Source organism: Capricornis sumatraensis, chromosome X, assembly GCF_032405125.1.
Source record: "Capricornis sumatraensis isolate serow.1 chromosome X, serow.2, whole genome shotgun sequence".
NCBI classification, from domain to species: domain Eukaryota; kingdom Metazoa; phylum Chordata; class Mammalia; order Artiodactyla; family Bovidae; genus Capricornis; species Capricornis sumatraensis.
Genome location: NC_091092.1, coordinates 113,006,704 through 113,019,293, shown reverse-complemented (window position 1 = coordinate 113,019,293; position 12,590 = coordinate 113,006,704). Strand labels below are relative to the sequence as shown.

The following is a 12,590-nucleotide window of genomic DNA, read 5'->3' as shown; positions in this document are numbered from 1 at the left end:
AAGTACAGTAAAAAATGAAGTTAAGTGTTTAGACTCTAGAGGTAATGAAGCTTTCAGCACAGTACAGCTAACTTACTAAGATGACTGTAACTACGTGAAGTAAAAGATAAATATCTGCTATCACAGGAAGACAGAAGAAAATCATCTTCTGCTAAACATGGTCTTTTACTAAAAGGGTAAATATAAAAGTGAAGGAAAATTTGGGAAATGGGTTAATTCCAAATGATGCAAGATACTATCCTGTTAGGACATCTCAGAATATCTGGGGAATGTCCATTAAATTAGGTGGTGTCAAAAGTTTTAAAAAAGTGATGTAACAGGCAGTCTATAATAACTGCAACAATCCCTTGGAATGACAGGGGAACAAAAACGTCATCGAGAAATAGTTATCATGGATTGCTCTTCTCATTCCTATGTTAACATGTAAAATAAATGCTTATACCTTGTCTATATTAACTATTAAAACTGTAAAACACATCTGAGCATTGTAGTAAAGCACTTAAGGCTCTTGTCAACATGCTCATTTCCAAAGACAACAGAACCCTTGGTACTCACTAAACTACGATTTTTTCTGTCAGATTCCTATGTCTCCTAACAGCTTTGGAGTGAGGGGACAATAGCTGTTTCTGGACCATCACTAATATTTGTAGGAAACTATAGTGTATTTTCATGAAGGTGGGGTTTCAAGATGGGTTTGGTGTAATTTAACCTTGCTTGTTTGTAAAATTCCAGAATACTTAACATCTGACATTTCTAAGGAAAAAAATAGCTTGTACAAAACGTGGCAGAAATACCTTAATTCACCTGTTCTATCAGTTGGAGAATATTTGTCAGAGAGAAGAAGGTCAAAGACCAGTGATGTTCTTTCATGGTTTGGCCTTGATTATGCATCCGGGACTGTGGGTTGGTTGATGCCACCACCCAATTAATCAGACGACCAATGAAGAGGAAAAAACTTATGGGATGGAGTAAGTGGAAGCGCTGATGAGTAAAATCTTGTTATCCTTCAAGGTATAACTTAAATTTCCCCCTTCTCCATGCAATTGTCACTCCTCCCCCATGTACAGGTTCATGGATCTATGTGTATCTTTTTGCATACAGATGTGGTTAAGCGATGACATCTCTCACAGCATTTAATAAAAGGCTTTGCAAACAACAGCCTGAGAAATGATGGCTATTAGGCATTTTTCACTTCAGTCCTCCTTGGAAAGATTATTTTGCTGATCCTCTAAGTTTCTGCAACTGTACCTATAGTTGGTCACAAATATGCATTTCAGTTTGACGAGGCACATGGGTTTCTAACCAGGTTTTCATGCACTACTAGTTAAAGAAGTGATATAAGCATTAGCAATGAGCCTCTAGGAACAAAAAGGGAATTCTGACTAAATGCTTTGATATTTATATGTTATACAGGTTCCTAAAGTGAAAAGAAAAATATTTTCAAAATATTTCAGATTTAAGCACATTTTCTCACTGTCTTATAAACCAAAATTATGTAGTCAGAAGACTATTTATTAGGCATTATATAAAATGTGTAATGTATATTATCTTAGGTTCTTCTGGAAATGTAAAAACATTCTATGAGATGGGTAGTCATAGATATTGTAGAAGAGAAACCAAATATAAAGAAAGTAGCTTATCCAAGGAGGTATAAGTGAAATAGGAGAAGAGGGATTCAAAGTCACATGTGTACTGGGAAGGTTTTTCCATATTTTGAATTGAAGTATGATGAATCATGTTTGTAATCAAGTATCTCCTGTCTCCATAGAGGGAGTCTATAGAAGGATAATATATCAGGTTTATAATCAATAAGACTGTGTCATCTTCTTTCCCTGTCTCCATTGAGGGAGTCTATAGAAGGATAATGTATCAAGTTTATAATCAATAAAAGGGTGTCATTTCCTGTTTTCCTGTCTCCATAGAGGGATTCTATACAAGGATAATGAATTAGGTGTGTAATAAATAAGTGTCGTCTCCTGTCTCCTTTGTCTGTTGTTGACAGTCTCCTATGACTCCTGTCTCCTGAATCGCCTGTCTCCTGTTGCCTATGCCTCCTGTCTCATGTATCCTGTCTATATACACCGATTCTAGAGAAGGATACTAAATCAGGTTTGTAATCAATATGGCTCCTGTTACCTGTCTACAAAGAGGGATTCTATAGAAGGATAATGAATCAGGTTTCTAATAAATAAGTCTCCTATCTCCACAGAGGTATTCTATAGATGCATAATGAATCAGGTTTGTAATCAATAACAGTGTCTCCTGTATCCTATCTCCATAGAGGGATTCTAAGGAAGGAAAATGAATCAGATTTGTAATCAATAAGTCTCCTCTCTTCTGTATCCATTGAGCATTTCTATAGCAGGACAATGAATGAGGTTTGTACACAATAAGCTTCCTGTCTCCATAGAGGGTTTCTACAGAAGGATAATGAATGAGGTTTGCAATCCCTAAGTCTCCTGTCTCCAGAGATGGATGCAAGAGAAGGATACTGGATCAGGTGTGTAATCCTTAAATCTCCTGTCTCCTGGGATGCTAGAGAAGGATACTGCAACAGGTTCACAGTCCCCAAGTCTCCTGTGATGATGCTAGAGAAGGATACTGTATCAGACTTGCCATCCCTAAGTCTTCTGAGATGATGCAGGAGAAGGATACTGCATGAGTTTTGCCATCCTTAAGTCGTCTCAGTCTCCTGTCTCCTGAAATGATGCTAGAGAAGGATACTGTATAACGTTTGTAATGCCTAAGTCTCCTGTCTCCTGAGACAATGCTAGAGAAGGATACGACATCAGGTTGGCAGTCCCTAAGTCTCAGAGACGATGGGAGAGGATAGTGCATGAGGTTTGCCATCCCTTAGGCATCTCCTCTCTCCTGAGATGATGCTAGAGAAGGGATACTTCATGAGGTTTGTAATCCCTAAGTATCCTGTGATGCTAGAAAAGAATGTGGCATTAGGTTGGCAGTCCCCAAATCTCCTGAGACGATGCTAAAGAAGGATATTGCGTGAGGTTTGCAATCCCTAAGTCTCCAGTGATGCTAGAGAAGGATATGGCATCACCTTGGCAGTCCCCAAGTCTCCTGTCGTCTCCCATTAGAGCTAGTATCTTACTTCCCTAACCAGGAGTCAAACCCATATCCCTTGCCTTTGGAGGCAAAGTCCTAACCAATCTACCAGCTAGCAGCTCCCAAACCCTTAGCTTCTCTTTCCCTTCTTTGTCTCTGAACTTAACCTTTGTCAAAAGAGGTTAAGAATGCCTTCAGGTAAAAGAACAGAGCAAGTTGATTCTTTAAGAACACATAAGAGTTCTACACAGAGAGCTTCAGAGGATGACTAGTGAGAGAGCAAAGTACATGGAGGATGCAGATCGACTAGTTGAAGTGACTTCTCACATGCATACTGATCTTGCTCTAACTCATGTGCATGAATGTACTGAGAAAAATAACTGTCTTAAATATATATGTACATAATACACAAAAGCATAGTTGAATACCTGTGAACACTTATAAAGCATTTGGTCAAGTTTTACTTCTCATTTCTATTCTAACAGAAAGCAATCTAATGTATGACTGAGCTGCCATACATTAATTATCTTTGAAAATACTCATGAAACTACAGAATTCCCCCAAGAGAACAAAAGAAACTATCCATTTATTTGGCTGAGAACAAAAGGCAAACATCCTTCATGTGCTGCTGACAGAACAAAACTCTACCGGGAAGAGAACTTAACTTCAGAAGAAAAAGCCCAGACAGGCAACATGCCCCCCCTGTCCCCACCCAATACATCCTAGCAGATCCTACTTACCGTTGGGATCGCCGTGGTGCAGCTGACCCTTCTGAGCCGCCTCTGCATCAGGTCATGCTCCATACCATTAACTTCTGACTTCAAGCGCTCTAGCTCCTCTTTCTCAAGTTTCAATTGCTTTGCTAACCTCTCCATCCTTGCTCGCTGATGTAACAGCAAAGCTATAGCATTACAGACAAAGTCATTGCAGAAAATAACACTGAACAAGTGACAGGGACATATGTACATGCATGGCTAATGTATGAAATACCCATAAAGACCCCGGTCATTCAACTTCAGTTGACATTTATTCTAAAGTTTGGCTAATGTGATTTGGCCTTCCTGTGTGCTTTAATTTGGATCCGGTTCCTTCCGCCAACATAATATCATCTATACATTCCTACTCTTCTATTGTCCTTAGTTTCCCTAAGATTCTCTTCAACGATCCCTGGGTGTCATTTCACATATACTGAAAGAATAGTCAATTCTCCCCTATCTTTTAACAAACTTTTAAGATACTTTCTTCTCAGTGTATGGCAAAACCAATACAGTATTGTAAAGTAAAATAAAGTAAAAATAAATATTTAACAACAACAACAAAAAAGATACTCTCTTCTCTTTATACTGAGTTAGGTCCACTGTGAACTACTCAAATAATGTTCTTCATTACCAACCCTACTTTCCATAAATACACAATACTTAAAACTTCCTCACCCCCTTCAGTCCATCCGCTTAAAAAATATTCTAATTTTTCCCTGTGATAAGCTTTAGGCCACCCTCTATGAGTTGCTTTTTCCTACTCTGTAGTTGGCGTTTTGGACCATGTTGATTTCACTGGCCTACGATTTTCTCCCGATGAATGCACTTCTTAACATACAGTCTTTGAAGGCACTCTTATCATGACTGCATTTTTCTATTTTAAAGTAAAATCTGTAGATGATTTTGAAGCACTAACCCCATTCTTAATAGTAATGTTACTGCCAAATATTTAATACATAGTACATTAATTAAACACCTAATATAAATTATTTACTTTTGAGTAGGAGATTGCCATCACCCCACAAAGACATGTCATATAAAAGGACTGAAATTACCTTGTGTATAGGCATAGTCATCAGATCCAGAACTGGAACTTCTCTGATACTTATGGCTTCCCTTTTCTCCCCCAGAGCCTGGTATCACTGAAATGGGCTGAATAGGTTCTGGGGCTGCAGAACGTTCTTCTTGGTCCACTAAATTTAACAGATTTTCAGTCGTGGCTCGGCCTACAGTGATTTTAAAAACGGTCGTTGGGTTTGGTATCATCCGAGGAGATGGTGATGGAGCACAAGAAGGTCCAGTGGGCTGTGTATATGTAATATACACAGGATTGACAGTAAACGGAGGTTTCGGTTGACTGGAGATCCCTCTGGAAGGAGAACTTGACGGTGGCGTGGTGGCTGTGTACAATGAGTGCTGATTCCGTGGAGATGGCTGGTTACTGATAGGGGAAGGACTCCTATTCATGGCTGTTCCAGATCTCTGAGAGGGTTCGACTGTAATTTCTATCTTCTTCATGGATCCTTTGGGTAAGCTAGATGTTGTATATGGGAGATAGGCTACCGAATGGCTTCCCTGTTTCTGATAGCCAGGAGGTCCTTGTTGATATGGATGGGGTGGCGTCGTTGAAGGACTAGGTGGCATAAAGACATGAGAACTGGGGTGGCCCAACGGAGACGGTTGTACTTGATGCTGAGGAGAGCTGAAGGGTGAAGGACATTGAGAAGGAGGTGGTGAATGATAAGCAGGTTGAGGGATCTGCTGTTGTTTGGGAGAATACTGAGAAGGCGGATAGTTTTGTTGATGTGGATACACAGGTAAAGGACGCTGGCTATAATGAGGCACTGGGCCCTGTGGTGAGGACTGCCACGGCGTATTCTGAGGAGTCTGTCTTCCTGATGAACTCTGAGATGTCTGTCTAATATAAATAGAACCAGGAGACCCATACAGATTGCTTGGAATTTGTGGAAGAATTTGTAAAGCTCTTGGTACAGTCTGTCCAGAAGGGAGGTTTTGGGATACTGTAACAGTAATTGGATTGGTACTATACCGAGGTATGTGCATGTAGGAAGGAGGTGGCGGCGGTGGTGGTGAAGGCCCTTGCATAGCAGATGGAGTCAATCCTGTTTGCATGGAAGATGGCTGTTGAGGTGGCTGTGAAGGAGGAGTAGCTGCACTTCTGTTCTGTTCATTCATAAAAAAAGGATTGTAGTTGGGAGTAGCAGCGACAACAGCTGGAGCTGAGTGTGGTTCCTGAACTAAACATATCAGCTGTTTACCTGCTGCATGCTGTGGATCAATATGTCCATCACTTGAGCTATGTACCAGCGTTCGACCGCCATTAAGCTGCATGCCATCTCCTGGGTGGTAGCTACTAGGAGAATGAATACCCAGGTTAATATGCAAAAGGCGGTTTCTATTCATCCTGTTGTCATCTGGACTATGGTATTCCATATATAAGTATTTGCTACTCTCCTGGGAAAGGGCTCGGCAACAGGCTTCCAGGTTGTTGTTATTCTAGGGGAAAAAAAATGGTACACAGAACATTGGGAACATTAACGGATCCTAATAGTGGAACTGAAGCTTTGCCACAGATTTATGAAAACACGATTGTCAGAAAATAAGTAGACAATAGTATTTTTACACACAAAAAGCTTCACGGTCATTGATCCTGAAAGGCAGATCCCAAACCACTCATATTATTTTACAGACATTTAGCTCACATAACGAGTACTACCACTACTGCTACTGCTACAGAAATGTACAGTACCTACTAATGAACCTTGTGACTCAACCCCAACTTTTCTGACTCCAAATCCAGGACTCATCTTACACTTGTTGCATTTCAACAAATTACAATGTTGGGCTAATCTTGGATTCACCACACTTGCTGTAATCTACAAGTATAAGTCATATCCATTATTAATATTTACACTGATACACAGGAAAATAACCACGCGTTAGTTTTCAAAAGGCAAACAAACCCCAAAGTGAAAAAAATAACAATAAAACTCCTAAAGATTCAAAACAGTAACAATTCTCAAGCAGCCTATATTTTTTATTTCACCACAGTTATCCCTATATCACTTCAACTGTTTTATTATGAAAGATTAAGTTAACAGAAGAAATCAGTAAAAAAAAAAATTCACTCTTTCAATTATGTTTCTAAGAGTCTGCCAAACTTACAGTAATTTAACACAAAACCCACCCAGTCTTGACTGCCTTAATGAAATTCATTCACATTCCCACAGTCTCAAAAGTTTTTACTTACTCAAAAGTAGCTTGGTAAACTTTCAAAGTTTCAATTTTTAGAATTACATACACACACAAAGATGGTAAATAACAAACTGCCATTTTAGATGTTCAATCAACAGCAATAAAGCAGTATTCCATTAAACAACAGAATTCAGAACTATTGTATTAGTCTAAAACACATTTATTCATGGCCTTTGAAGTAATCTGTTAAAGTTTCTCAATTATCATGACCATCTCTGTATTTCATAAATATATATACAAATATGCACATATACACATATTACTGTACTTTAGGGAGAAGTACATTTTATCAAAAGCAATAAAAGCAAACATTTCACTTCTGCTGAGAACTGAATATGGCTAAATAAAAAGCATGACATAAAATGCTTTAATTTTAGAGGGAGAACTCTTAGGGTTTACTGACTCCAACTCAACTCATTCCCAGATGAAAAAAGACATGCCTGGGAAGTTCCAAGACTTGACAAGAGGTACTTAACTAGTTAGCTGGAGAGCCAGTTCTAGATTCTTCAATTCTGGACACCCAGCGCTCTTTCCATTGTCATACAGTAATTTCAGGGGCTACTGTATGATGCCAAAAGTACATTGCTATACTGAAACTTTAGGGAGTGAAAGAAAATTCAGTCAAGCAAACCTGTGTGAGATGAAATACAACAATTTGGCTTTATCAAAACGCCACAATAACTTTTCTCCTTTGCCTTCTATAAACCTTTTGATACTAAAATTCAAATACTTTTTATATTACCCAAGCCAAGGAAAAAACAAATTGTTGACATTGAAAAAGAAAAGATTTACGTTTGGGCTTTTTCTTATCCTGCTTTAAATCATGCTGATCAAGGGCGGAGAGGACACAGATATTAAGATAGAATATAGATATTGTTAGATATTCAGTGAATTTGGAGCCAAAAGATTCAAACTGGTTGCTGACTAGACAATGCCACTGACAGATACATGAAGGGAAGAAAAAAAGGGAGAAAATAAAATAGCTCCTTCAAGGTTTGTACAAATCTATGGATTAAAAGGAGAACAAAATCTAGAATTTTATTTGAAATCTAAAGCAGTTACAGCCACTTTACTATTTGATATTTTTTTATCAATTACCCTAAAATTTCATGTTTTCTACACTGAATTAGTTTCCACAAAAAAAAGAACAAAATTCTAATGATACAAAGTTGGAAGTAGTCAGCCTATTCATACACATGTCTATAAGTGACAGGCTGAGTATATTTTCTTAGGAAGAAAAATTTTAAACCATAAATAAAAGATGGTTAAGTGTTTTCTTTATGGAAATATTTTAATAATAACACCACAACAGATTCAAACATTGTATCAGACCTGCTAAATGTTTTAAAAAGAAAAAAAGAATAAAAAATTTATCAAAAACCAATACAGTAAAATAAAGTAAAAATAAAAATTAAAAAAAATGATAATCTGTTTAGCCAGACAAAGAGGTCAGAACTTTAAAGAAAACATATATGAACACTCCTGAAAGGACTGAGGCAATAAGGCATCATATCCCACAAAACTGATCCTCCGTTGGGGGATGACAGCCTAGAGGGATCCTTTAAAGTCTGTATATTAAATTCAAACTACTGGAGAAAGAGGGAGGGAGGGAAGAAGGAGTATGTTTAGAGTTTGGGATAAAACAGATAAACAAGGACCTACTGTATAGCACAGGGAACTATCTTATATTCAACATCTTTAATAACTTATAATGGAAAAGAATCTGAAAAACAAGGGATATATATATATATATCAATTCAGCCACTCAGTTGTGTCCGACTCTTTACAACCCCATGGACTGCAGTACGCCAGGCATCCCTGTCCATCACCAACTCCTGAAGCTTGCTCAAACTCATGTCCATTGAGTCAGTGATGCCATCCAACCATCTCATCCTCTGTCATCCCCTTCTCCTCCCACCTTCAATCTTTCCCAGAATCAGGGTCTTTTCCAATGAGTCAGTTCTTCACGTCAGGTGGCCAAAGTATTGGAGCTTCAGCTTCAGCATCAGTCCTTCCAATGAATATTCAGGATGGATTTCCTTTAGGATGGACTGGCTGGATCTCCTTGCAGTCCAAGGGACTCTCAAGAGTCTTCTCCAACACCACAGTTCAAAAGCATCAATTCTTCTGCAGTCAGCTTTCTTTATAGTCCAACTCTCACATCCATACATGACTACTGGAAAAACCGTAACTTTGACTAGACGGAGCTTTGTCAGCAAAGTAATGTCTCTGCTTTTTAATACGCTGTCTACAACAGTCATAGCTTTTCTTCCAAGAGGCAAGCGTCTTTTAATTTCCTGGCTGCAGTCACCACCTGCAGTGATTTTGGAGTCCAGAAAAATAAAGTCTGTCACTGTTTCCCCATCTATTTCCCATGAAGTGATGGGACTGGGTGCCATGATCTTAGTATTCTGAATGTTGAGCTTTAAGCCAACTTTCTCTCTCCTCAAGAGGCTCTTTAATTCCTCTTCGCTTTCTGCCATAAGGGTGGTGTCATCTGCATATCTGAGGTCACTGATATTTCTCCTGGCAATCTTGATTCCAGCTTCTACTTCATCCAGCCCGGCATTTCACATCATGTATTCTGCATATAAGTTAAATAAGCAGGGTGACAATATACAGCCTTGACGTACTCCTTTTCCTATTTGGAACCAGTCTGTTGTTCCATTTCCAGTTCTAACTGCTGCTTCTTGACCTGCATCTAGATTTCTCAGGAGGCAGGTCAGGTGGTCTGGTATTCCCATATCTTGAAGAATTTTCCAGTTTGTGGTGATCCACACAGTCAAAGGCTTTGGCATAGTCAATAAAGCAGAAGTAGATGTTTTTTTGGGAACTCTTGTGCTTTTTTGATGATCCAATGGATATTGGCAATTTGATCTCTGGTTCCTCTGCCTTTTCTAAATCTAGCTTGAACATTTGGAAGTTCATAGTTCATGTACTGCTGAAGCTTGGCTTGGAGAATTTCAAGCATTACTTTCCTGGCATGTGAGATGAGCGCAACTGTGTGGTTGTTTGAACATTTTTTGGCATTGCCTTTCTTTGGGATTGGAATGAAAGCTGACCTTTTCTAGCCCTGTGGCCACTGCTGAGTTTTCCAAATTTGCTGGCATATTGAGTGCAGCCCTTTCACAGCATCATCTTTTAGGATTTGAAATAGCTCAACTGGAATTCCATCGCCTCCACTAGCTTTGTTAATAGTGATGCTTCCTAAGGTCCACTTGACTTTGGATTCCTGGATGTCTGGCTCTAGGTGAGTCATCACACCATCGTAGTCATCTGGGTCGTGAAGATCTTTTTTGTACAGTTCTTTGGTGTATTCTTGTCATCTCTTCTTAATATCTTCTGCTTCTCTTAGGTCCATACCATTTCTGACTTTAACTGTGCCCATCTTTGCATGAAATGTTCCCTTGGTATCACTAATTTTCTTGATGTGATCTCTAGTCTTTCCCATTCTATTGTTTTCCTCTATTTTTTGCACTGATCACTGAGGAAGGCTTTATATATGTGTGTGTTTATATATATAAAAGCTGTATCATTTTTCTGTACACCCGAAACTAACACAACACTGTAAATCAACTGTAGTATAATTAAACGGGAAAAAAAGGTAAACTACTGTGTCTTATATATATTACCCACAGACAGAAAATTTCCAGAGAGAGTGTAGGTGATAAGTCTCCATACTGATAAACAACAGTAATCCCAGATGAAGAAAAGACTAAAAAACTGATGACAATTTAAGTTATCAATACATCTTTACTGAGCTGAGTTAAAATTCCATTCTTTCAACTTAGTAACATGAAAACAAGCCATGAGTAGACTACAGATAATAAAGGACTAAATTAAATTATATTAAAAAAACAAGGTCAGACCTAGGTGGGGCCCTAGATAAGTTAGGAAACTGATGGCTAGGAAGTGGCTTACACTACAAGGATTTCACTCCAGAAACCAAAATGGGGCTAAAGAGTGGAAATTCACACTGGAATTCTATGTGTGAGAAAATAAAGACAAGCTCTAACACAAAAACAAGACCTACTAGAAGGGCTTGCAAACAAAGGAAGCACCTCTGTTACCACCATTGATCTGGGAGTCTCTAGCCTCAAATAACCTCAGCTACATCTAGGTTTATATTATATCCCGGGCAACTCACACTGTAAGAGAGAGCTTGCAGATCATATACAGTAAGGTGGAATTTGAACTGGTTGAGGAAGGAAATTCAGTGGGGAGGGTACAACTGCTGCTCTCAAAGCTCAACCAACTAGGGAAATGCTACAACCCCAAACACACTGAGATTCTGTGAAGGATGATGCAAAACTCAATAGGTGGAGCATTAGACCTGTTTCTCTACTGCCCCTTGAGTGGAAAGACACGTTCTATCAGAGATGAAAGATTCATTTCAATAGAAGACAATAAGACAAAACTAACACAATTAAAGAAAGAAGTCTTATACTTAAAATTAGATATTAGTGAGCATTTATCAACTAGAAAAACAGGAAAAAAAAAACAGCGAGGGGCAAGAATGCTCTAAAAACTTCAAAAAATAGGCTTAAAAAGGTATATGGTCTATGAAGTTATAACGATAATCTTACAATTCAAAATTCAGTTCTAATGACTTTGGGACTGATGACACAAAGCTCAAAATGTAAGAAGCGAAATGCATAAAAACTCTTTTCTTCTTTTTGCTACATGCCTTTGTTCTTTTCTCTACATCACTGGTTGTCAATGGGAAAGATTTTGCCTCCTGTGGAACATGGAGATTTTGTCTACCACGTAAACATTTTTGGTTGTCACAAGTGCAGGGATACTAATGGCATTTAGCGGGTCCTAAACATCCTACAATGCACCAGGCAGATCCCTACAACAGACACTATATCTAGCCCACAATCTTGACCGTGCCATGGTTGAGAAATCCTCCTCTAGATGTCTCCCAACATAAACAAGAAAACTGAGTTCTCACTACAATACAAAGCCAGCTCTAATAAGGAAAACTGTCATGTAATATCACTATCGTTGGCGGGTAATCTACCTGTAACATGCACTGAGACACCACACCCTCTGGAATCTCAGGGAAACGTTGTCGGAGGTCATGGAGAACCTGCATATCAAGCTGTGGACTGCTTTGCGCCATGCCAGAGCAAACGGAGGTCAAGTTTCTCTTAGGAAATGGATGCTAACCGGCCTTCCAATAGTAATGGTCTTCCAAAACTGCAGTCATTTTCTATTTAAAAAATTAAAGTATGGTTAGATTTATTCACATATTTCACTTTATTCCAAAAGAAACCATCAATACCATAAAATAGAGAGATCTACATATTCTAAGTATACCAAATTCTACAGTTGAGACATTGACAAATTCTACTTAGCCAAAGATTTTTCTGATGTAATATATAGCTAATTACTGGTTTCAAAACAATAACAACAAAAAAGTCCCCAAACTTCAGTTCCATTTTAATAGTTAAAAACTGAAAAAAGCAGCAGCTACATTAAAAAATATAG

At 38.5% G+C, this 12,590-nt stretch overlaps 1 protein-coding gene across 3 annotated transcripts in view; it reads right to left on the bottom strand.

Moving 5' to 3' along the window:
* The window catches only part of TAB3 (TGF-beta activated kinase 1 (MAP3K7) binding protein 3), a 31,194-nt gene extending 18,972 nt beyond the window's left edge, over positions 1-12,222 (bottom strand). For all 3 annotated transcript variants that reach the window (XM_068962748.1, XM_068962750.1, XM_068962749.1), the window contains exons 1-3: positions 12,121-12,222; positions 4,877-6,338; positions 3,804-3,964 (exon numbers count right to left, since the gene is read on the bottom strand). In XM_068962748.1, the coding sequence (XP_068818849.1) occupies positions 3,804-3,964; positions 4,877-6,338; positions 12,121-12,222 (1,725 nt within the window). The remainder of the gene's footprint in view (positions 1-3,803; positions 3,965-4,876; positions 6,339-12,120) is intronic.
* Positions 12,223-12,590: the final 368 nt, after the last annotated feature.